Below are 24,647 nucleotides of genomic sequence, written 5' to 3'. Positions count from 1 at the left end.
ACATGTAAAGACCCTGAACTGAGAGTATGGAGTTTGCTGCCCAATCCCAGGACACCCCGGCAGAGGCAGGATTCAAAGCCAGGTTTCTCCAACTCCCAGCCACAGTGAACGGTGGTCTGAGTGGTCACATCCACATCTTTCCAGTTCCCCACTCCCTCCCTGTGACACCTCTCCTGTCAGCTGTCTCTGCCTCAGCCCAGGAGGTTGACATCTCCTTGCACACCTCCTCACACCCTCCCTGGGTGCACAGCATGTCTGGGTACTGGTTCCACGAGTGCCGTGGGACTGCCACCTGCTTAAAGTTCTCTGAGGCCAAGAGGGCCTGGAGGATTGTGTGGGGTTAGGAGAGGCTCCTGATGTATATGGGGAACCCCATCAGAATCCAGATCCCTGCTTCTACCTGAGACAGTCCTGAGACCTCCAAGGAACAGATGGGCCTCTGGTGTCTGACCCATCCAGGACAGGGCCAGAGGTGAGCCCTCTGGCTGGGAGGTCTCTTCACAGCCACCTAGGTCACCAAGCCGAGGGTGAGAGGGTCTCCTCCTGCTGCCTGCACCTGCAGGCCCCCAGCCCCTGGGGCCTCTCCCAGAAGGCCAGGGACAAGGCTCCTCAGTGCAATGATCTCCTTTTCTCCTAGTCCACATTCTTGAGTCTGATGACCTCCACGGCCAGCGAGGCAGCGTCCTATGAGTTCACCACTCTGACGTGTATTCCTGGGGTCATTGAAGTAAGTGGGAGTGCTGGGCCCAGAAGGAGAAGGGGCGCATGCTTGTGTTTGGACTTGTGCCTGTGCCCACCCTGTGTGTGAGTCTGGGTGGATGTCCCCATGTCAGGACAGGCTCTGGACTGAGCTGCTTTGCCCTCCAGCACTGACACTTCTGGGGATCCTAGCTGCTGGACCCCAGAGATGCCTGGTGGGGCCTGGAACTAGGAGGTCAGGCCAGCATGTGGCTACTTTGCCTGGCGCCCCCTGTGCTCTCCTCCCCAACACCACCACAGCTCTGGTCACTAATTGCTGCTTGGCTGGATCCTTCTGCCTCCCCATGAAGCTTCACTGCCTTGGGCTGTGTTTGCTTTGGGCAGCTGAGTGGTATGGCCTTAAGTTCCCATGGTGAAACAATTTATTTGTAAAGTGCTGGTATCATCAGTGATGAGTGTTGTGGGATTGGAAGATCTTGAGCCCTCCCTAGGCGGCTACTCAGCTCATAGGCTGTGGTCTGCACTGGGCTGGGGTGGTGACAAGGCTCAGACTTGGCCACAGGTTGGCATCTGGGTTTCCCTCAGCCTCTGAGCCCCGGGGCCGTTCCAGATGTCCCAGATCCAGACAGGACCTTTCCAGTGGAGGCCCAGCCTTGCCTTACCTTTCTTCTCTTCTGCATCCTAGTACAAAGGTGCCAACATCCAGCTCCTGGACCTTCCTGGAATCATTGAAGGCGCAGCCCAAGGTGGGAGGCAGGGCAGGTGTGTGGGAGGCAGACTGGAGCTCTGTTACTGATCGTTGAAATTGGGTGTGGCTGTCATGGAGATCACTCTGGATCCCTGGTCCATTATCCCCCTTTCCAGAAAAGACAGGTTCCAGTTCAAATCCTTGGCACCAAACTAGCCTTGTGATCTTGGGCAAGTGATTGGGTATCTCTAAGCCAAGCCTCAGTTTCCTCAGCTGTAGAATGGGCATAATAATACATAATTTACAGCATAGTTTTGAGGATTAAGTGAGGAAATGTTCAGGAAGCATTTAGCCTGGGCCCTGCCACATGGTAGGGGTGGGCGTAGGACAGCCGTTATTATCCTGTTACTCCTTTTATGATGGTGGTGTCGGATTTTCTTCTGAAATAAGTCTCCGTCAGTAAAACATGTGGATTAAAGAAAAATGCCAAGCTTGTGCTAGTATGTGGCAGAGGCTGTGGTAGGTCTGTAAAGGACAGGAGTCCAGGGCACCGTGGGCTGAGTAGCAGTCACATGGGTCCACATATGTAACCGCATCCCTCACACCCATCCAGGAAAAGGCCGTGGCCGGCAGGTGATCGCTGTGGCGCGCACGGCTGACGTCATCATCATGATGCTGGATGCCACCAAGGGAGAGGTGCAGAGGTCCGCAGGGTGGGGCATGGGGCAGGCTCACATGTCTGGGGAGGGCCAGTGTGTCCCTGAGCTTGTACTGGGCGGCCTGTGGGTGTTTGGCTCTCTCACACGTGAGAGTAGTGGTAGGACTTGTCACAGACTAAACCCAACACCACCCAGCCTATGGCGTCTTCTCCTCAAGGCTTGTGTCCAGCCAGCACAGAGGTATCTTGGGACTCGGGGCCGAGGGGCTTGGCCTGGCCCTGCTTCCTGTTCAGAGGCACAGGTGCCTCATCACTGCCCAGAACCTGCCAGGAGCCCAGCCCCAGGCACAGAAGCATTGTTCATCCACATCCTGGCAGAGGGGTACACCAGGCCTGCCTCCTCGGGACCAGAAGGAGTACCCTCATGTGGTCACCTCGCGGGGGCTCCACCACTTGCCTGTGCATGCCGACCGTAAACCGGGCCAGTCCCCTCTGGGACTGTGGCAGAGTTTAGAAGTTCCCTGCAGCTCTAGGGCATTGGGAAGGAGTGTTCTCCGGGTTGCTGGGGAAGGGGGTGGAGGAGAGAGTCAGTCTCTGGGTGGGCAGTGACATCCTGCGTAACAGGGAAGCTGTGCATCTGGCTCTGTGGACAGCCTGTGAGGGGCTTAAGGGGTACTCTGCCTAGGTCTCTGCTGGAGAAGGAGCTGGAGTCTGTGGGCATCCGCCTCAACAAGCACAAGCCTAACATCTACTTCAAGGTGAGGCACCTCTCTGGCCTTCAGGCCAGGGGTGTGGCAGTTTTGAGACTGCATTGGCTGGCGGCTGAGGCTGTGGGACCATTGCTGTGACCCCTCGGTCAGCAGCTCTCCCCATCCCTTTCTCCTCTTTCAGCCCAAGAAAGGTGGTGGCATCTCCTTTAACTCGACAGTCACGCTGACCCAGTGCTCGGAAAAGCTGGTGCAGCTCATCCTGCATGAATACAGTATCCTTCCCTGAAAGACACGTGAAGGAGGGCAGCCACCACCGTCAGGGCAGCGGGGGGACTGACCAAGACAGGAGGCCTCGTGTAGCAGGGTGGCAGCAGGTCACCCCCACTGCCCCTGCTGTCAATTCAAGCAGTCTCTGGGCAAGCTCCAGACTGCCAGGTCTGCAGCCGTGCACTTGACAATGGCTTCCTGGCTCCTCACCAAGTACTGGGCACTGTGGTAGCCAGATGACATCCGGAAGAAAAAGATGTCATGGGAAACAGCCTCTGAGGACGGGGGGTTCCTAGCCTGGAGAAGCCCCAGGGAGAGCTGGGGAATGGGTGGTGCCTCTAAAGTAGTGTCGGGGGCTGGTTGTGTTCTGGGGCCCTGGGGATAGGGCAGGGCCTCGGGCAGAGTTATGCCTGGCATATAGAGAACTCTTAGAGTCAGCTGTGAGCCTCTCGTTGCCAGAGGTGTGCAAGCAGAGGCAGGATGGCCCCCAGTGGAGTCCTGCATGGAAGAAGCTGGGTTCGACCAGCTTTCAGATGCTCCTGGTGCTAAAACCCAGGCTTCCCCTGAGGGGCTTTGGGGATTCTAGCAGGTACGTTTTTCTCCCTGCCTAGCTGTCAAGATTAAAACTCTGTGTTGATTGAAACTTTTATATATTGTGGTCCCTCTGGGGAAGAGAACAGAGGGCTTCCAAAGCATTACAATCTTGTAAAACCTCACAAGCAGATACCGCCACAGTCCCACGCGGCCAGCATATTTCCTGCTTGGCTTTTTGGGGCCCTCCGCTGATGGGGGACAGGGGCAGCTGGTGCACAGGTTGCCCTTAATCGGAGCCCCTCAGAGATCTTCAATGCAGAAGTGCTCTTCCGAGAAGACTGCTCCCCGGACGAGTTCATCGATGTGATCGTGGGCAACCGGGTGTACATGCCCTGCCTGTATGTAAGTGCAGGAGGGGAGCCCTGGCCTGGCCACTCGGCCTTTCCACCACATGCATTTCCTCAGCTCCCGGAACCTTGTGAGAGAAGCAGAAAGAGTCTGAGGCTCTCCCCTCCCCTCACCTCACCTCAGTGGCTGCTTGGATCTTGCAGACAGAGAGAGCTTGAAACCAGGGTTCCAGCCCAGCCTTCCCAACCCTGAGGCAGCAAGGGGAGGGAGGGCGTAGACTCAGCTCTCCAGGGAAGGGCTGCAGCCGGCACAGGGCGATGGAGGGCCCTTTCCTGGATGCCTTGCTGCTGTCCTCAGCACCGGCCTCCACCTTCTCAATCTCAGGTTTATAACAAAATCGACCAGATCTCCATGGAAGAGGTGGACCGCCTGGCCCGAAAACCCAACAGTGTGGTCATCAGGTGAGGCCACTGGCATCCTGCCACTCTGCTGTCCTTGCTGTGGGTTCTGACCCCAGTCGTCAGGCCTCCCAGCCACTTTGGCTGTGGAGGAGGAAAAGCCAGCACAGCCTCCAGCAGCACACGGCCCTCACGGAGCCCAGGACTTCCTGCCCAGGGCAGAGCACTTTGTCCATGAGGCCAAGGAGACACTGCAGGAGGGTCCCCTTCATAGCTGCTGGAGGCATTGGCCCATTCCAGTTCTGAATTGCCGTGGGCAGGGTGGGTGATGTCTTGTGGGCTCTGGTTAAGAAAACAGAAGGATTTCATCAACCAAGGTTGAATGGCTAAGAGGCTTCTTAACTTAGGCCAGGCGTGGTGGCTCATGCCTGTAATCCCAGCACTTTGGGGGGCTGTGGCGGGTGGATCACGAGGTCAGGAGATCGAGACTATCCTGGCCAACATGGTGAAACCCTGTCTCTACTAAAAATACAAAAATTAGCTGGGCGTGGTGGCGTGTGCCTATAATCCCAGCTACTCAGGAGGCTGAGTCAGGAGGATCACTTGAACCCGGGAGGTGGAGGTTGCAGTGAGCCGAGATCATGCCACTGCACTCCAGCCTGGGCGACAGAGCAAGACTCCGTCTCAAAAAAAAAAAAAAAAAGAGGCTTCTTAACTTAGTAGTGAACCAAGGTCCCCCCAAGAAGCCCTGGGTGTGAGCCTACCTCTCCTGGTGCTCTGGAAGGTGTGGCTTCTGTCTGATCACAGCTCAAAGGGAAAAAGGGAACTAATGTTCTCAGGCCCTGGCCACTCACTTCCTGCCCTCCTTTGCAGGGTGGGTCCCTGGGGTACCGCCTGCACTCTGGATGTTTGTTCACTTGCCACCACAGCCTGGCAGGCTCCTCTTTGGGGCAGGCTGATTCAGGTGCTCCACTTTGCTGGTTTCCTGACTTGAGGCGGGCACTCCACAGCTTCACAGTGAAGCTTGGCCAACAGTACTGAGAGCTCAGGGACCAAGAGGCTGGACAGCGCAAATGATGGATGAGGGTCCCGGCCTGAGCACAAGGACCATTTTGTGGTGGTTGTAGCCACCACAAAGAGCAGTGTCGGTTCTACAGCACAGCCTCAGGTCCTCTCCTCCTGCTGTGTCCCAGGCCTTTGAGGGGCTGCCATCCTCAGGGCGTGAGAGCTTCTACACCTTTACCTGCTTGTGCTCAGAATAGCTCTACAGAGGTCAGGACACAGCTCGGGGTCACGGCGCAAACCTTCAAGCCACGGTCCACCCAGTATTTGGAGCAAGGCACATCCCGGGCCTTATCTTTTTAATCCCTCTGCAGTCCTGCGAGGTAGGGACTGGGTTCATGCCTGTTCTACATGTAAAGGCTCTGGTGTCTCCAGAGCCTTGGTTCTCCCCTCTTCTTGCTGAAATCCCTGCCGGACTTCCTGGCAGTCCCTTGCTCCTCTCAAGGAGTGAACTCTGGGCGTCAGGATTCCTAGCCTTTGCCCGTGGTCCCGTCACAGCCCCCGGCCATCTCGCCATGGCAGCCCTTCACTAATCACACATGCTGCAACCCTCCACAGAGCACAGGCTTGCCAGCCCCTAGGAGAGATGCTGACCCTGGTTGAGTGTGACCGTGATTGGTGCCCAGAGGCACTGGCAGCAGAAACATCAGGCTGCCATCATAGTAATGGGCTTGTTTCCCTGTGGGTACCAGTGGGCTGCCTGGCCAGTGGAGGTTATCCGCTCCAATAGTGAGAAGTGGAGACCCCAGCCTCTGAAATCATAGGGGCCCCTGCCTGACTGGCCACCTCCCTCTTTGCAGCTGCGGCATGAAGCTGAACCTGGACTATCTGCTGGAGATGCTTTGGGAGTACTTGGCCCTGACCTGCATCTACACCAAGAAGAGAGGACGTGAGTTGCACTGCGCGTAGCTGAAAAACAGGCTGAGCTTCATCCCTAGAAGGCTGCCAGGCCGGTGTGTGGTGCCCAGAGACCCCAGCACCGGCTCTGGCCTGGCTTGTCTAGACACACCTCAGCTCTTTTCCCTTCTCAGCACTGGGCACTGCTGGTTTTGAGGGTACCCTGGTGGGGTAAGGCTACCTTGGGGTCCCCACTGGCTGTAGCAGTCAGTGCCCTCCTGACCTCCCCTCACAGTGACAGGCCCTACCGCAGGAGCATTAGGGACCTGAATCCACAGGAGCCATCCCCATGTCTAACTCCTGCCCATCCTCCTGGTGCGCACACACACATGCCCTGGGGTCCCAACAGCTGAATTCGGAGCAGTTTGCATCAACCCTGACTTTGGCAAGGAGCGAGCTACAGCTTCCCTCACTAGACTCCAGCATCCCTTTGCGCCCTGCCCGTTCAGTCCAGGTCCTGGTCTCTGTCAGTGCTGTCACAGCAGATGGGTGGCAGGCACTGTGAATCCTAGACTTGATTTATTTTGAGTCACTGTGTTAAGATCAAGGTCGTAGAAGATGGTACAGGGATCTATGTGGAGGATGTGCTGGATGTCAGGGGGAGGTTAGGCCAAGGCAAGGAGACCGAAAGGGCCTCTGTGGCCAGCTCTTCCCTCGCGCAGAATCACAAGATGGCAGTGTGGGCCCTGATGTGTGGCTGACGTTCTCCCCATCCCGCCCTGCAGAGAGGCCAGACTTCGCAGACGCCATCATTCTCCGGAAAGGGGCCTCAGTGGAGCACGTGGTGAGTTGACAAGACCTGCCGTGACAAGGGGTGGGAGCTCTGCATGCCCTTTGGGGCTCTGTTCTGCCTGAGGTGCCCTGGGCTGGGGGTGGGCTCTGCTGGTCTCACTCTCAGATGTCAACGCAGGCTCTGGAGTTGGACAGCCTGGGGCTGCGTCTGCAGCACCACTTCTTAGCCATGTGCCGAGGCTCTGACCTCTCCTGTGAGGGGGGTGTGCTGCCTGCCCCCTGGATAGTCAGGAGGACACGTTGAATGAGGTCCAGTGTGTAGGGCACTCAGCATGCTGCCTGGCTCTGCAGAGATGCCAGTAACCCTGCTTCCATGCCATTCAGGCATCAGTCAAGGAGAGTAGGAAGTGGCACCAGCTTAACACAGAGGTCAGGACAGCGGCTTCAAGGAGGCAACCTGAGCCGGCTTATAGGACTAGTGGGTCTGGCAGTGAAGAGTTGGGGTGGGGAGCATCCCAGGTAGGGGAGCAGGCATGCACAGGCCCCAGGGGAGGTGGTCTGGGCTCAGGGAGCAAGAGGCTGCCTTTCCCTGTCCAGGATTCTGTCACCTGAACATGACCCTGCAGGCACAGATGGTGGCCAACCTTCGGGTCACATGGCCGTCCTCCTGGGCTGATGCTTTCCTGGTGGTGTTTTCCTCTAGCTCATTTCTTCTTGGGATCTGTATCCTGGAGGCAAGGGACGCTGTAGACCCAGCTGTCCCTGCAGCCCCTTAGGACAGTGGTGGCGGGGCCTGTAATCTGGTCTCATGCATTCATTCATTCTGCAAGCACAGCCCCAGGTCTCTGAGTGCCACCCTAGAGGTGTTAAACAAAGGAGGCCAGGCAAAGTCCCATCTCCCTCAGGGCCTAGGCTTGAGATCACAGCAGGAGGAGCCAAGGAGACTCACGATTACCCTCCTGAATCCCTTCAGTCACTCACAAGTGGCAATGCTGGGCAAGCTGAGTAAAACAAAACCCATCTGCAGACCAGGGTCAGCCACCTTCCCATCTGTGTCAAGGAAGTGTTCCTGCAGGCCTGGCGCCGGCCTCCGCCCCAGGGACGCTGGGCTGAGGCGTTGGGTCTCCCACCAGGGCCTGGAAGACCTGTGGGCATGTGGGAGGAGGAGTCACATTGCACAATTGCAGAGTCCCCTCCCCGCCGCCCTCCACTGTGCCACCATCAGCGTGGCAACCAGAGGTCTACACTCTCAGGGCAATTGCTGGCTGCCTCCTCCAGGGTCTCCTTCCAGTTTTATATGACATCTGGGACCCCTGGGATCTTCACCCCTACCAAGGAGCACTGAAGTTTATACACTGCCCTGGGAGTTGGGGGTGATGTGATGTGTGGGAAGCTTCAGGCCACAGGTGGGGCCAGGAGGAGTGAGAGATGGTGACCAAGCAGGGGGGACTCCAAGCTATCACCCTGTCCCATTCTAAAGGAGCATCTGTTCAGGCAAGGCAAGCAGAGGGCCACTAGCAGCCAGGCCCCTGACCTTCCCCTGGTGGCTTTGGGAACATTCCTAACTAGGCACCACAGCTGGCAGATCAGGAGTGGGAATGGCAGGGCCACCTGCAGCTGTGATTGGGTGGCTATGTGCGAATTGAGCACGTCAGTCCTCCACACAAGGCCCAGACTGTGTGGGCACCTGCCGCAGGAACTCCTGCCTCTTGGCCTGTGTCCTGAGCTTTGGGTGTGCGGCCAAGCTTGGGATGGGGTTAGGTGAAGCCTCACCTCTCTACCTGACTCTCTCCTGTCCTCCAGTGCCACCGCATCCACCGGTCACTCGCCAGCCAGTTCAAGTACGCCCTGGTGTGGGTGAGTCTCTGGGTGGAAAGCAAGCGGGGGGGTAGACCCAGGACAGCCCCTGGGTTAGGCATGAAGCAAGGCATTCACACTCTCTGCGTGGTGTTCCTGTCCTTCCTGTGGGGATTGGCATGTCTGTGTGTCTGTCCTCCATAGAATGTACATGCCAACCCAGGGTAGACATGGGCCTTCCCCACCCTTTTTTTTTTCTGGTGTTTTTTTTTTTTTTTTTTTTTTTTGAGACAGGGTCTGGCTCTGTCTCCCACGCTGGAGTGCAGTGGCACGATCATGGCCCAGTGCAGCCTCGACATCTGTGCAAAAGCGATCCTCCCACCTCAGCATCACAAGTAGCTGGGACTACAGGCACACACCACCATGCCTGGCTAATTTTTCATGGAGACAAGGTTTTGCTATCTGGCCCAGGCTGTCTCGAACACCTGAGCTTAAGTGATCCTCCCACCTTGACCTCCAGAAGTGCTGGGATTACAGGCATTAGCCACTGTGCCTGGCCCTCCCCAACCTTTGAGATCAGGGATGGTCAGACAACTGCGGACATCCTGCTGCCTGAGGCCCCCACCTTATGCCATGGCATTTACCCTTCAGGACACACACGCCCAGGGATATCTTCCTTGACCTTGGCCAGTCCAGGCTGAGGTGACCCCTCTGCCCCCATTCCTCACCCAGGGCACCAGCACCAAGTACAGTCCGCAGCGGGTGGGCCTGACCCACACCATGGAGCACGAGGACGTCATCCAGATCGTGAAGAAGTAATGGCGCCTGCCGGGCCTCCTGCCCACCTGCCTCGTCTCCCTGGGGAGGTGGTCCCACTGGGACACACAAACACCCAAACAGAAAAATACAAATACACGTACCCCAGGAAGGGGTCCCTCAAGTCTCTGCTATTTACAGAAGTTTCTTCAGTAGGCAGACAAAGAGTGTGTTGGGGCAGAGGGGCTCGGTTGGAGGCATTTCCCATAAGACTGAGCCCTCTCATGGGGGTTTTGAGTTTGTAGTGCTGAGCCTGCATCTGTGCCTCCCAGCCCCCTGCACTGAGGGAGCAAGTTGCCCACATGCCCGCCAGCCAGGGCCTAAAGCAGATGGCATGCTCAGTGCCAGGCTGGTAGCTGGGCCTGTTTGGGTCCCTGGAGGCTGTGGCTGCTGTCATGGCACCTCACTCCCTCAGCTCTTGCCAGCTTCTCTGACACTTGGGTTGGGGGCCCTTCCAGGAGGAAACCCCCTTGGGTGCCCCACACAGGGCTCTCCATGATGGGAACCAGTGGTTAGTGGCTTCAAAGGCCCAGCTGACACCCTCCACAGCCTAAGGGGTGTCCTAAAGTGCCTCCCCCTGTATTCCCCCTCCCAGGGCAGCCCCTGCCCAGCACAAAACCCCAGGACCCTGGCTCTGCACGCCTGGGGCAGGGACTTTTGAGTTTAGGATCTGTATTTTCTAAGTCCCCAGTTCTCCTGGCTCTCCTTTCTGAAATAAAGGATTGAAAATGGTTCCTGTTCAGACTGAGAACACTTTGTAAACTTGCTGAACAGTAGCCAGGTTGAGTCAGGTGGGCACAGGTCAGGCATTGGGCCTGGGGGTCGGAGAGGGTGCAGCCTGGGCCCCAAGGCAGACCCAGGCCTTGTGTGGCAAGGAGAATGCAGGGTTCCTCACCCAGGCACAGGCAGTCCCTGCCCAGGGGGTTGGTGTTCGGGGGTGTCAGGCCCAGACTGGCCCCTCCGGAGGGGCCTGGCTGCCAAGGTGGGCAGAATCCCAGGAGGCCCTTGTGACCATCTGGGCTGGCAGGGAGGCTCTGTGAGAACCAGGTGGCGGGTCATTTCCTGTTGCCTCAGAAGTCAGGAGTAGAGGGGCTGGCAGGGGCTCGATGAGTGCCTACCGTGTGCCAGGGACTGTGCCAGGCCCCCCACAGTATTCTGCTGTCCCCCAGAAGCTGGTGTAGGCTGCACGGTTTGTGAGTGCAGACCCTGGATTTAAGACCTCTGAGCAGCGGGGAAGGCTTCCTGGAGGAGGTATGCCTTTTGAGATGGATGCAGCAGGTTCTGTGAGGCTGCCAGGAGGGGTAGAGTTCCCGGGGGCCTCGGGCCCCGCTGGAGTGTGGAGCAGGCCCATGCTCAGCTCTCCAGGCTGTTCGTGGCTCCCCTGTCAGCTGCTCACTCCTTTCCAGAGACAAAACAGGAATAATAGACATCATTAAATATACATAGGGCCCCAGGCGGTCGGCGTGGTGGGCTGGGCCTCCCTTCCCCATAACACTGAGCTGCTCTGCTGGGCCAACCGTGCTCCTGGGCCAGCCAGAGGACCCCCATGAGGCGGCATGCAGGCGGGGAGCAGGCCACAGAACGCAGGTAAGGAGACCTTAGCCTAGAGTCCTTGGGGTCTGTCACTGGCCACCCTCGCATCCCAGGCTGCAGGGGTGATAAGGGAAGGGGCAGCAGCAGAGCTGGGGCCTCGCCCCTAACTCATCTTGAGGCCCTTCTCTGCCTCACTTTGTTCATCTGTGAGGGGTGTGATGCCCATGCAGTCCCCTTCTGGCGATGGTGGGATACCAAGACAGGCAGGGCCTCTGTGGCTTACCTCGGCCCCTGTCCTGATGCCTGGCCATGAGGCCCTAAGTGAGGGTTTCTGCCTGGCTGGTGGCCATTCCCACTTCCACTTTACAGGTAGGGGCTCTGGGCCCAGGGTGAGGTAGGGAAGGCCTTGAGTTCACAGGGTGTCAGGGTGAGTCCAGACCTTGGATTAGATCCAGGCCTGTTTTGTCCCCAAGGCTGGCTGGCAAAGGGTGGGAAATGAGGCCAGAGGCTGGGGGTCCTCAGGCAGTGAGGGCTCAGGTGAGAGGCTCCAGCCACTGGGCCACAAGTTCCTCACCGTGGATGGGCTTGTTCCTGGGCTAGATCTGTGTGCGCGTGGATCAGGGCAGGCACTGCGGCTCTGTTATGTCCTGGGCTTTCTGGATCTGTGGTCAGGATGGTTGTGCAGTCTACATTTGCTTGTGAGAGAGCGAGCAAGGGATCCTGCAGCTGCGTATGCTCAGGTCAGTGTGAAGTGGCAGCTTGCGGAGCCCTTAGGGCTGGGGAAACTCCCTAAGACCCCCCAAAGGTCTCTGACCCTCCCGTCCCCGCACCTGGGTAAGCTCCAGGCTTGGGCCTCACCCTGTCAGCCACCTTGTTCTCATCACCCTCCCTGATGATCACAGGCAGGGGTCTGCACCCTCACGCAGGCCCATGCCCAGGCAGCAGAGTTGCATTCATCTCCCAGGTGGCATCCCTGCAGCCTCCCGGGGGTAGTATGGCCTGCAGCTTTAGAAGACTCAGGTGCATAGGAGCCAAAGACATGAATATTCATCTCTCTGTCCCACACGTGTGCATTCACTCATTCTCCATCTTTCTTCCTCTCCAGCTTAGATTCCACAGTTTCTCATTTCGGAACCCTCCTTTGGCAAGAAAGCCGAGTCAAGACCCTCTCCTTCCCACTCTGTCCCTCTCCTAGACAGCTCACCTGACCTCCAGCTTCCATCTCGCCAGACCTGGGTCCGAGCAGCCTTTTTGACTCTCCACTGCACTGTCCTGTAGCCATCCCAAGCCCACCGTGTCCCAGACCAAACATGGCGTTCCCATACCCCCGGCCTCACCTCAGAGACACTCCCTGCACCCCCCGGTTGCACCAAGCCAACCCCAAGACTACTTGTCTCCACCCTCATCCCAGCCCCATCTAGCCTCTCACCAGGGCCAGCCTGTTTCACCTCATCCTGAATGTGTCCACTGTACACCATCACAGCATGCTCCCAGCTGTGTCATTGTCCCCTCTCCATTCTTTTCCACATGGCAGCCCGAGCTTCTTTTTATAATATTTTCTAAGAAGCCATGTGAGGCAGTGGTTGAGACTGTGGACACTCTGAAGCCAGACTGCCCAGGCTTAACTCCACCTTCAAGCTGTGTCACTCACATAACCTCTCTGGGCCCATGTCCTCATCTGTAAAGTGGGAAGAGTAACCACACCGACTTCAGGAGGTTGTAGTGAGAGTTGAGCTCTGTGTGGCCTGGCCGTTCTGAGCACAGGTCTTGCAGTCAGGGACACAGGCCCCATGGCTTCCTCACTGTGGGCTCTCGGCTGAGGGATCTAACCTCTCTAAGATCAAGCCCTTCATCTATGTGAGAATCTAGTGAGATATTCCAGAAAAGCATTTAGTACCAAGCCTGGCACATAGTAAACATCTGGAAATGCGGAACAGTGACCAAAGTCCCATCCCTTTCACGGTCATTGGGCTAGTCCCTGCCTGCCACCCTGGCCACCTCTCATTTCACATGCCCTCAATCACTCTGCTCCAGCCATAGGACTGTCCTTGAAGCCCCTCTTACCACCTGACCTTTGCACATGCTGTTCCACCTGCCAGGAATACTGTTCCTTCTTCCATGTTATAAGCTCCCTCTTATACTTCAGATCTTGGCTCAGGGTTGCCTTGTCAGGAGAATCTTCCTGGACCTCCAGTGCAGTGTTTGGGCATCTGTGGGTCATGCCCTGACCTTCACAGCTCTTCTTGTTGTGACTCTGCTTAAAGTCTGCATCCAGGATGGGCACAGTGGATCATACCTGTAAACCCAACACTTTGGGAGGCTGAGGCAGGAATATTGCCCGGGGGCAAGGAGTTCAAGACCATCCTGGGCAACATAGTGGGACCCTGTCTCTACAAAAAAACATTAGCCAGGTGCGGTAGCCCACCTCTGTAGTCTCAGCTGCTTGGGCAGCTGAGGTGGGAGGATTGCTTGAGCCTGGGAGCTTGAGGCTGCAGTGAGCTGTGATTATGTTACTGCACTCCAGCCTGAGTGATGGAACCAGAGCCTGTCTCAAAAGAAAAAAAAAAAAACAAAGTCTGTGTCCCCTACAACACAGGGAGCTCCATGAGAGCAGAGATCATGTCTGGTTCCACTCAACTCTGCGAACCCCAAGTGCCCTGCACAGTGCTTGGCACATAATAGATGCACAACTAATGCACAAGTAATATTTAAGGAACGAATGAATGAGAGACTTGCTCCCTGACACCCGCTCTGTGCCTGCACAGAGGATGGGGACGCTGAGAGGAAGGCAGGACCTGGAACCTACCAGAGAAGGGGCAGCCTCAGCTGACTACTATCCTGAGGTCAAGCCTGGGACCCAGAGACCAGGAGGGATCAAGTGGGCAGGACTTGCTGCCAGCAGTCACCCAGACCTCCTCACTCAGAGCAGACAGGCAGCAGCCTGTAGCAACGATGTTGGCAGTCATAACAACAGCTGCTTGCCCAGGCCAGCCACTGTGCCCAGCTCTCCGCTATCTCATGTAATGCCCAGGTCAGCCCTGGTAAGGGAGGCATCTACACTCACAGATGAGGAGACTCCAATGCTGAGGCTGCATGACTTGCTATGGGTCAGATCCAGGAGAGGAATGAGACCTGACCCAGAGCTCTGAGCCACTAGGCTCCACGTCCCCTGGGCTAGAGCTGGGCTTGCCTCTCTGAGAGGCAGGTTCTTCATCTGGACAATGGGGCTTTGCAGTGGAAAGATGCCTGCCTGAGGCTTTGAGGCAGGACTTGGGCAAGCCCGCTAGAGAATGGTGGCCTCTCAGCCTTTCTTCTGGACAGACAGACAAGGCTCCCCTACTTGGGGCAGACAGAAGGTATGGCTCTGGGAGGTGCTCTTGGGCCTGAAGGGCCAGCCCTGCCCTGCTTCTCCCCAGCAAGTCTCTGACCTCTCTCTGCTTCACTTTCAACAAATGTAACAAATGTTACATGACGTTGGGGTGGGGGTGGGGTTGGACCTGTGACATCTCAGGTCCCTGACATTCTTCCTGAGAGCCCCTCTAAAGTGGTGTTTCCACTCAGTCTCCAATCCCTTTTTTTTTCCATTTTCACATATACACTTTTTTGGGGGGTGGTGGGGGACAGGGTCTCGCACCGTCACACAGGCTGGATTGCAGTGGTGCAATCTCGGCTCACTGCAACCTCCACATCCTGAGTTCAAGTGATTCTTCTGCCTCAGCCACCACACTGTGCATATCTGTAGCTGGGATTACAGGTGTGCACCACCATGTTCGGCTGATTTTTGTATTTTTAGTAGAGACAGGGTTTTGCCATATTGTCTGGGCTGGTCTTGAACTCCTAGCTTCGAGTGATCCACCTGCCTCGGCCTCCCGAAGTGCTGGGACTACAGGTGTGAGCCAGCGCGCCTGGCCCACATTTACACTTTTAAATGTTACATTTTTTTTGGTTTTTGACTCAGAAATGCATTCATATGGATAAAAATCAAACTAATATAGAAAGATTTACAGTGAGATAACTATTCTCATTAATTTCTTGTGTATCTTTTGCTGTATTATTATTATTTTTTTGAAACGGAGTCTCACTCTGTCGCCTGGACCGGAGTGCAGTAGCATGATCTCAGCTCACTGCAACCTCTGCCTCCCGGGTTCAAGAAATTCTCCTGCCTCAGCCTCCCAAGTAGCTAGGACTACAGGCGCACGCTGCTACACCCAGCTAATTTTTTTGTATTTTAGTAGAGATGGGGTTTCACCGTGTTGCCCAGGCTGGTCTCGAACTCCTGAGCTCAGGTAATCAGCCTACCTTGGCCTCTCAAAGTGCTAGGATTACAGGTGTGAGCCACCACACCTGGCGCTGTATTTCTTTTGTTTGTTTTGACAGAGTCTTGCTCTGTGTCAGAGGCTGGAGTGCAGTGGCATGATCACGACTCACTGCAGCCTCAAAATCCTGGCTCAAGCGATCCTCCCACTTCAGCCTCCTGAGTAGCTGGGCCTACAGGTGCTTGCCACCTGTAATTTTTCGGTTTGTTATCTAGGGACAGGGTCTCGTTATATTGCCTGGGCTAGTTTCAAACTCCTGGGCTCCTCCCATCTCAGCTTCTCAAAGTGCCCAGGCATGAGCCACTGCTCCTGGCTGCAGTATTTCTAATATGGAAATAAAAAAGCAAACAGAAGCTGAGCATGGTGGCTCAGTGGCTCATGCCTATAATCCCAGCACTTTGGGAGGATGAGGTGGGCAGATCACTTGAGGCCAGGAGTTCAAGACCAGCCCGGCCAACATGGCAAAACCCTGTCCCTACTAAAAATACAAAAATTAGTCAGGCATGGTGGTGCATGCCTGTAATTCCAGCTACTCAGGAAGCTGAGGCCTAGGAGGTGGAGGTTGCAGTGAGCTGAGATCGCATCACTGCTCTCCAGCCCGGTTGACAGAGTGAGACTGTCTCAAAAAAAAAAAAGGCAAACATAAGAATACAAACTTATATTCTTACCACCTCCCCTGACACACACACACACACACACACACACACACACACACTCTTCCTACAGAAAGGCCTCAGTAAACACTGCAGTCAAAGGCTGTTCTGCAGCCTGCTTCCTGCACTAGCAGGTCCTGGAGATCGCTCCCTATCAGGACACAGAGATCGTCCACATTCCTTGTTATAGCTGTGTTGTGTTCCATCCTGGAATGCATTGTGGTGTACTGCAGCAATGAGCAGCTCTGTTTGTGTTTCCTTACCCATAAGGACGTGTAAGAGAGATCCCCAGGGGTGGATTACTTGCGTCCTTCCTTCCTTCCCTCCCTCTTGTCCTTTTTCTTTTTTAAAACAATCAATATATAATCCGCACTCCATACAATTCACCCATCAAAGTGTACAATGCTGTGGTTTTAGTATGCTCACAAGTGTGCCCGCCTTGTGACCACCACAGTCCTGTCTTTTTTTTTTTTTTTTTTGAGACGGAGTTTTTGCTCTTGTTGCCCAGGCTGGAGTGCAATGGCTTCATCTTGGCTCACTGCAACCTCTGCCTCCCAGGTTCAAGTGATTCTCCTGCCTCAGCCTCCTGAGTAGCTGCGATTACAGGCATGCGCCACCACGCCCAGCTAATTTTTGTATTTTTAGTAGAAATGAGGTTTCACCATGTTGGTCAGGCTGGTCTCGAACTGTTGACCACATATGATCCACCTGCCTTGGCCTCCCAGAGTGCTGGGATTACAGGCATGAGCCACTGCACCTGGCCCTGGTCCTGTCTTTCTTGAAACCTCTTCCATCAGGTGTAACTTCCCTTGCCCCTGCTACTGTACTGGGACCATTCTTGTCACAGTCACCCCTGGAGCTCTAAGGAGCTGCATCCATTAGTCAGCTCTCCATTCTTGACTAACATGCTCATCTGTCATAGCGGTCCCATCTGTCATAGCAGTCCCGCCCTCCTGTGCAGCCCCCAGGACCCCACTCCCTCCTGGGCCTCTACCTCCTCCTCTGGCTGGCTTCGTGGTGCTCACTCACTGCCTCCTTGGCTCCTAAGCACTGCAGCCCTGCGGCTCATTCCGTGGCCTCTCTTCCCTCTATACTCATTCCCTGGTGTCATCCTCCAGAGCTGTGGCTTCAATGCCATCTAGATGCCAATGACTCCCTAACTGATGTCACCAGCCCTGGTGGCTGTGATGGCCCCCCAGCAGTGCCCAGTGCCCAAAGCTGGATCCTGGGCCCTACTCCCTCAATTTGCTCTGCCTGCAGCCTTCCTCATCCTGGTCAATGACCTGACGGCCTCTCCATTCTCCCTGATGTTCAGTAAGGAAACTTGGGAGCCATTCCTGCACCCTGCCTCATCCCCATCATCAAATCCTGTCAGTCCTACCTGCCACATGTCCCCAGCATCCTACCACTTCTCCACACTTTAACCGCTGGCAGCCTGGTGCAGGAGGACCTCCATAGCAGCTTCCATGCTGGCCTCCCTGCCTTCACCCTCACTCCTGCAGCCGCTTCTCCCATAGCAGTAGAGGCTGCTATCAAGACTGAGGTCGAGGCTAGGCTTGGTGGCTCACGGATGTAATCCCAACACTTTGGGAGGTCAAGGCAGGCAGATCACCTGAGGTCAGGAGTTCGAAACCAGCCTGGCCAACATGGTGAAACCCTGTCTCTACTAAAAATACAAAATTAGCTGGGCGTGGCGGTGTGTGCCTGTAATCCCAGTTTCTTGGGAAGCTGAGGCAGGAGAATTGCTTAAACCTGGGAGGCAGAGGTTGCCGTGAGCCAAGATCGCACCATCGCACTCCAGCCTGAGCAGCACAGCGAGACTCTGTCTCAAAAAAAAAAAAAAGACTGAGGTCGAATTCCATCCCTTCTCTGCCAAAACCCTCCTCCCACGGCTCCTGCCTCACTGGCAGTCGAAGCCAAGCCCTCATTGTGGCCCACAGGCCCTGCACGTGTGCCCCTGAACTCTGACCTCACCACCCAGTGCACCCCCACTGCCCTCCAGCCACCTGGCCTGGCTGCTCCTCCACCTGCTTGGGACTGTGCACTGCCCACAGGCTCTCTCCATGGCCTCATAGCCACTAGGCCTTCCCTGACTTCCTGTTTAATGTCACACCCCCACTTCTTGCTGTCCCTTCCACAGCACTTACGCCCCATTATCTGTTACTGATTTTCCATGTTTATTGGCTTTCTCTCCACCCACATATGGTAACTGCATGAGGGCAGGGTTTTTCTCTGTTTTGTTCACAGCTGTGTCCCAGCACTTAGACGGTGCCTAGCATGCAGCACACTTCCCACAGAGGCTTTTGAATGAATGGGTGAGTGAGTAAATGCTGGCTCAGGACCCTTAGGGAAAGGGGCCAGGCTGACTGAGGAATCCAGGTTGGGGTAGCGGTGGGCAAGCACTGGAGAGGACTTGGTGCCTGTTGGAGGCCCAGCTGGGCTCTGGTTTGCCCAGTGGCTTGGTCAGGGCCCTCCCCCTCCAGGCAGGAGCAGGTTGTGGGGTTAGCACGACTATGCTCCTGGCTCTGCCCAGTATCCTAAGCCACTCTAAACCCAGTGATGACCCAGGAGCTCAGTGGGCAGGAGGGCCTAGTAAGGGAGGTAGCTCTGGACCCGGCCAGGCCTGGGTTCTACCTTCCCAAGCCAGGTGGCCTCGAGCAAGTCCCTTCATCTTTTGAGTCTGAGTTTCCTCATCCGGAGAATGGATATACTAATAGCTCATATCTCACAGACCTGCTGTGAGAGTCCCATGAGACCACTGTGCAACACACCTGACTGGGGCCTCACTTTGGAAACTGGCTCCAAGAGGAGCTGGGGCAGTTGTTGATATCTCCAGGCTCAGAAAGAATGTCTTGGCTGGGCGCCGTGGCTCACATCTGTAATCTCAGCACTTTGGGAGGCCAAGGTTGGTGGATCACCTGAGATCAGGAGTTCGAGACCATCCCGGCCAACATGGTAAAAACCGTCTCTACTAGAAATACAAAAATTGGCCAGGCGTGGTGGCACATGCCTGTAATCCAAGATATTTGGGAGACTGAGGCACAAGAATTGCTTGAACCCGGGAGGCGGAGGTTGCAGTGAGCCGAGATTGCACCACTGCCCTCCAGCCTGGGCAACAGAGCGAGACTCTGTCTCAAAAAAAAAAAAAAAAAAGAAAGAACATTGCCCCTGTCCTTCATTTTTCCTCAAGCGGGCAAGAGCCACTGCCCAAAAACAGAAGGGAGAGTGGGCAGCCCCTCAAACTCCTGCTCTGCAGGAGGCCCACTTCCTGCATGTATCCCCTAACTCGCTCCAAAAGCCCTCCATCCAATTTCTCTGGTTTCCATCAAGCCCCACTCCCCATCCCTATGAGACTGCCTGCACCAGGCACCAACAGCCCCTGGTGCAACTCCTCTGAGTGGCTGGGCACTGACTGGCTCCAGGTGAATCTTGGGAAGGAGGAGCAGGAAGAAGAGGAAAGTGAAGAGCCAGAGAAAGTGAGCAGGGGGAAGAGGCAGACAGAGAGGGGGAGACCTCACCGGCTGCATGGTCCCCTCTCTGCTCCTGCCACTTACCTGGGAAGGCCTCACCCTGTCCCTGTTTCACAGCTGAGCACGTTGAGGCTCTGAAGCCACTGATCTGAGGGCGTGGAGCTGGCAAGTGGCAGAACCAGGGCCAGAACCTTGCTGCTCTGGGGTCTCCTATGCTAAACCTTAAACAACCAAAGAATTAGCTCTGGGACCAAAAGACTGAACCAGAGTTCAGTAAGTAGGGAGCTTGATGTTAACTGAGGTCCATCTTGAGGAGGAAGAGGAGGAGGAGAGCTGGTTCTGAGGCTTCAGGTCTCAGAGCTGCCACTCCCCACCCCCGCTGGCCTGCCCAGTTTTCCCCACCCCCTACCTCTTTTAGTGCAGGTTCTCAAAAGTGAGTTAGACTGGCCACCAACCAGACTTTGGACATGCAGCCTTAGGTCAGGCCATATGAAGCAATCAGCTATGCCCAGAGAAGGCAGTAACCACATGGCCACAGCCTACTCAGCCAGGGCAGAAAGTAAGAGGAGAGGACAGGGCTAGGCAGGGACCCCAGAAAGGAGCCAGCAGGAGGCATCTCCAGTTACCCAGCAGCTCCATCAGGTCTTGCTTCCTTTTGGTGAAGGAGATGGGGCATAGCTTATCACTCCCATTCTTCAGAGGAAACTGAGGCCCAGAGAGGACAAGGACTTTCCTGGACCCACACAGCCAGTCAGTGACAGAGCCTAGGGTCTGAGCCAGGCCTGACCCAACCTCCATTTCTGCCTCTCTACCCCTGCCCCCGCCCCAACACACACACACACAAGTGGAGTTCCACTGAAACACCCCTCCTTGCCCTGCCTTCTGAGCCGGCAGCCTGGCTCCCCACCCCATGTATTATTCAGCTCCTGAGAGTCAGCCAGCTCCTGTTACACTGACCGCAGCCCAGCACCTGCTCTGCCCATTCCCCTCCTCCCTTGCCTAGGACCTAGAGGGTTCAAAGTTCTCCTCCAAGATGACTTGGTGGGCTTTGACCATCCCACCCTAGGCCCCACTTCTGGCCCAGTGCAGGTGTGCTGGTGATTTAGGGCAGGTGGCATTCCATCTCTGTGGCTCAATGTCTTCCTCTGTGAAGCCGAAGTGACCCAAGGGCTCCCTTCATGGGGTTGAGCCAGCTGTGGCCCAGGGAGGGCCTAACCAGGATGAGCACTGATGTTGCCATGACGACTCCGAGGCCAGAATGTCTCCCCCAGCACAGGCCTCATAGGCAGGCTTCCCCATCCCGGTAAACAACACCCACACACTTTCCACTACTGCTCTAGGGTGAAACCCAAGGCGCTCTAGAGGAGATGAATTATGGATCCGCCCTCCCGGAATCCTGGCTCGGCCCTCCCCATGCCACCTGGGGCCAGTCCGGTCTGCTCCCAGCCCGAGGAGGCCGCGTGTCCAGCCGCGGGCAAGAGACCGAGCAGGTCCCTGTGTCTCCAAGTCCCTGAGCCCGTGACACCGGCCCCAGGCCCTGTAGAGAGCAGGCAGCCACCATGGCGAAGGAGGAAGATGAGGAGAAGAAAGCCAAGAAAGGGAAGAAGGGGAAGAAGGCACTGGAGCCAGAGAAGCCCAAACGGAGCCTGAAGGGGACGTCGCGGCTGTTCATGGGCTTCCGCGACCGTACACCCAAGATCTCCAAGAAGGGCCAGTTCCGCAGCGCCTCGGCCTTCTTCTGGGGCCTCCACACCGGCCCCCAGAAGACCAAGCGCAAGAAGAAGGCCCGCACCGTGCTCAAGTCCACGTCAAAGCTCATGACGCAGATGCGCATGGGCAAGAAGAAGCGGGCGATGAAGGGCAAGAAGCCGTCCTTCATGGTGATCCGCTTCCCAGGCCGCCGTGGCTACGGCCGCCTGCGGCCGCGCGCCCGGTCACTCAGCAAAGCGTCCACGGCCATCAACTGGCTCACAAAAAAGTTCCTCCTCAAGAAGGCCGAGGAGTCGGGCAGCGAACAGGCCACAGTGGACGCCTGGCTGCAGCGCTCGAGCTCCCGCATGGGCTCCCGCAAACTCCCCTTCCCGTCGGGTGCCGAGATCCTGCGGCCCGGGGGCCGGCTCCAGAGGTTCCCCCGCAGCCGCAGCATCTACGCGTCAGGCGAGCCCCTGGGCTTCCTGCCCTTCGAGGACGAGGCCCCGTTCCATCACTCGGGCTCCCGCAAGTCGCTGTACGGGCTTGAGGGCTTCCAGGACCTGGGCGAGTATTATGACTATCACCGCGACGGCGACGACTACTACGACCGGCAGTCACTCCACCGCTACGAGGAGCAGGAACCCTACCTGGCGGGCCTCGGCCCCTACAGCCCGGCCTGGCCACCCTACGGCGACTACTACTACGGGTACCCGCCCGAGGATCCCTATGACTACTACCACCCCGACTATTACGGTGGCCCCTTTGATCCGGGGTACACCTACGGCTATGGCTACGACGATTACGAACCCCCATATGCGCCCCCGTCGGGGTACTCGTCTCCTTACAGCTACCACGATGGGTACGAGGGCGAGGCGCACCCTTATGGCTACTACCTGGATCCCTATGCGCCGTACGACGCGCCATACCCACCCTATGACCTCCCATACCACACTCCCTACGATGTACCCTACTTTGATCCCTACGGAGTCCACTACACCGTCCCCTATGCCGAAGGCGTCTATGGCGGTGGGGACGAGGCCATCTACCCCCCCGAGGTGCCCTATTTTTACCCGGAGGAGTCGGCTTCGGCCTTTGTGTACCCCTGGGTACCACCGCCCATCCCGTCGCCCCACAACCCCTATGCCCACGCCATGGATGACATCGCCGAGCTGGAGGAACCAGAGGACGCGGGCGTAGAGCGTCAGGGGACCTCCTTCCGCCTGCCCAGCGCCGCCTTCTTCGAGCAGCAAGGTATGGATAAGCCCGCCAGGTCCAAGCTGTCCCTCATCCGCAAGTTCCGCCTCTTCCCGCGACCCCAGGTGAAGCTGTTTGGGAAGGAGAAGCTGGAGGTGCCCCTGCCACCCTCTCTGGACATTCCTCTCCCCTTGGGGGATGCGGATGAAGAAGAGGACGAGGAGGAGCTGCCCCCGGTTTCCGCTGTGCCCTACGGCCACCCTTTCTGGGGCTTCCTCACGCCGCGCCAGCGCAACCTCCAGCGCGCGCTGTCGGCCTTCGGCGCCCACCGGGGCCTGGGCTTCGGCCCTGAGTTTGGCCGCCCCGTGCCTCGCCCTGCCACCTCGCTTGCGCGGTTCCTCAAGAAGACGCTGTCGGAGAAGAAGCCCATCACGCGGCTCAGGGGCAGCCAGAAGGCCCGGGCGGGCGGCCCTGCTGTCAGGGAGGCGGCCTACAAACGCTTCGGCTACAAGCTGGCTGGCATGGACCCGGAGAAGCCCGGCACGCCCATCGTGCTGAGGAGGGCCCAGCCGCGCGCTCGCAGCAGCAACGACGCGCGCCGCCCGCCCGCGCCACAGCCCGCGCCCAGGACCCTCTCCCACTGGAGCGCGCTCCTGTCTCCGCCCGTGCCCCCGCGGCCCCCAAGCCCCGGACCCCCACCCGCGCCGCCGCTCTCCCCGGCGCTCTCGGGCCTGCCCCGGCCGGCCTCGCCCTACGGCTCCCTCCGCCGCCACCCGCCGCCCTGGGCCGCCCCAGCGCACGTGCCACCGGCGCCGCAGGCCAGCTGGTGGGCCTTCCTGGAGCCCCCTGCCGTGAGCCCGGAGGTGCCCCCCGACCTACTAGCCTTCCCAGGGCCCCGACCCTCGTTCAGGGGCTCCCGCCGGAGAGGGGCGGCTTTCGGCTTCCCCGGGGCCTCTCCACGGGCGTCGCGGAGGCGAGCTTGGTCACCGCTGGCCTCGCCCCAGCCCTCGCTGAGGAGCTCGCCGGGCCTTGGCTACTGCTCACCCTTGGCGCCCCGGTCGCCTCAGCTGTCCTTGCGCACGGGCCCCTTCCAGCCGCCCTTCCCAACCCCGGCCCGCCGGCCCCGCTCGCTGCAGGAGTCCCCAGCCCCACGCCGAGCCGCTGGGCGCCTGGGCCCACCCGGCTCGCCGCTGCCGGGCTCACCCAGGCCGCCCTCGCTGCCCCTGGGGCTCTGCCACAGCCCGCGGCGCAGCTCCCTGAATCTGCCCTCGCGCCTCCCGCACACGTGGCGGCGCCTCAGCGAGCCACCCACTCGGGCTGTGAAGCCTCAAGTGCGCCTGCCCTTCCACCGACCGCCCAGGGCCGGGGCCTGGCGGGCGCCCCTGGAACACCGGGAGAGCCCGCGAGAACCCGAGGACTCAGAGACGCCCTGGACCGTGCCCCAACTGGCCCCCAGCTGGGACGTGGACATGCCTCCCACCCAACGCCCACCCTCCCCCTGGCCAGGAGGTGCAGGCAGCCGCCGAGGCTTTTCCAGGCCACCCCCTGTGCCGGAAAACCCCTTTCTCCAGCTCCTGGGCCCTGTGCCATCCCCCACCCTCCAGCCTGAGGATCCAGCTGCTGATATGACCAGGGTCTTCCTGGGCAGACACCATGAGCCGGGGCCTGGACAGCTCACCAAATCAGCTGGCCCAACCCCTGAGAAGCCTGAAGAAGAGGCCACCCTGGGGGACCCCCAGCTGCCAGCAGAGACCAAGCCTCCAACCCCAGCACCTCCCAAGGATGTCACTCCCCCCAAGGATATCACTCCCCCGAAGGATGTCCTCCCAGAGCAAAAGACATTAAGGCCCAGCCTCTCATACCCACTGGCTGCGTGTGACCAGACCAGGGCCACATGGCCACCATGGCACCGCTGGGGAACACTGCCCCAAGCCACAGGCTAGGGCTAGGCCAGGCTAGGGCTAGGGCCAGGCTAGGGCTAGGGCCATGCTAGGGTAGGCCAGTTTAGGGCTAGAGCCAGGCTAGGGCTATGGCCAGGCTAGGGCCAGGCTAGGGCTAGGGACAGGATAGGGCCAGGCTAGCGCTAGGGCCAGGCTAGGGCCACCCCAGGGTTAGGGCCAGGATAGGGCCAGGCTAGTGTTAGGTCCAGGCTAGGGCCAGGCTATGGCTAGGGCCAGGCTAGG

At 57.8% G+C, this 24,647-nt stretch overlaps 2 protein-coding genes and 1 long non-coding RNA gene across 13 annotated transcripts in view; 2 read left to right on the top strand and 1 right to left on the bottom strand.

Moving 5' to 3' along the window:
- The window catches only part of DRG2 (developmentally regulated GTP binding protein 2), a 20,017-nt gene extending 9,679 nt beyond the window's left edge, over positions 1-10,338 (top strand). For 2 of the 5 annotated variants that reach the window (XM_054670997.2, XM_054670991.1), the window contains exons 3-13: positions 638-727; positions 1,385-1,445; positions 2,001-2,091; positions 2,731-2,803; positions 2,937-3,027; positions 3,861-3,958; positions 4,289-4,365; positions 6,165-6,253; positions 6,924-7,045; positions 8,797-8,850; positions 9,523-10,338. In XM_054670997.2, the coding sequence (XP_054526972.1) occupies positions 656-727; positions 1,385-1,445; positions 2,001-2,091; positions 2,731-2,803; positions 2,937-3,027; positions 3,861-3,958; positions 4,289-4,365; positions 6,165-6,253; positions 6,924-7,045; positions 8,797-8,850; positions 9,523-9,609 (915 nt within the window). In that variant the 5' untranslated portion in view covers positions 638-655 and the 3' untranslated portion in view covers positions 9,610-10,338. The remainder of the gene's footprint in view (positions 1-637; positions 728-1,384; positions 1,446-2,000; positions 2,092-2,730; positions 2,804-2,936; positions 3,028-3,860; positions 3,959-4,288; positions 4,366-6,164; positions 6,254-6,923; positions 7,046-8,796; positions 8,851-9,522) is intronic. The other 3 variants (XM_054670993.1, XM_054670996.1, XM_054670994.1) reach the window with 3 other exon arrangements.
- LOC129137692 (uncharacterized) lies at positions 3,649-19,944 on the bottom strand. 7 transcript variants are annotated; one of them, XR_008540437.1, is made up of 3 exons: positions 19,663-19,944; positions 12,569-12,817; positions 3,649-11,004 (listed from the first exon to the last, which is right to left on the bottom strand). It is a non-coding gene; the product is annotated as an uncharacterized LOC129137692 (long non-coding RNA). The 7 variants fall into 7 exon arrangements; XR_010152972.1 differs by lacking the exon at positions 12,569-12,817 and having other exon boundaries at positions 3,649-7,721; positions 7,975-11,004; XR_008540435.2 differs by lacking the exon at positions 12,569-12,817 and having other exon boundaries at positions 3,649-8,138; positions 8,767-11,004; positions 19,663-19,943.
- On the top strand, positions 11,003-24,647 carry LOC129137691 (unconventional myosin-XV-like). The gene is made up of 2 exons (XM_054670990.1): positions 11,003-11,193; positions 20,919-24,647. The coding sequence occupies exon 2, from the start codon at positions 21,138-21,140 to the stop codon at positions 24,405-24,407; it is 3,270 nt and encodes a 1,089-aa protein (XP_054526965.1). The 5' UTR covers positions 11,003-11,193; positions 20,919-21,137; the 3' UTR covers positions 24,408-24,647.

The sequence above is a fragment of the Pan troglodytes genome, chromosome 19, assembly GCF_028858775.2.
Source record: "Pan troglodytes isolate AG18354 chromosome 19, NHGRI_mPanTro3-v2.0_pri, whole genome shotgun sequence".
In the NCBI taxonomy this organism is placed as follows: domain Eukaryota; kingdom Metazoa; phylum Chordata; class Mammalia; order Primates; family Hominidae; genus Pan; species Pan troglodytes.
This window is presented reverse-complemented; position numbering and strand designations above follow the sequence as displayed.

What these genes read in the sequence shown, in the direction of transcription:
- LOC129137691 (XM_054670990.1), top strand. Translation starts at nt 21,138, where the DNA reads ATGGCGAAGGAGGAAGATGAGGAGAAGAAAGCCAAGAAAGGGAAGAAG.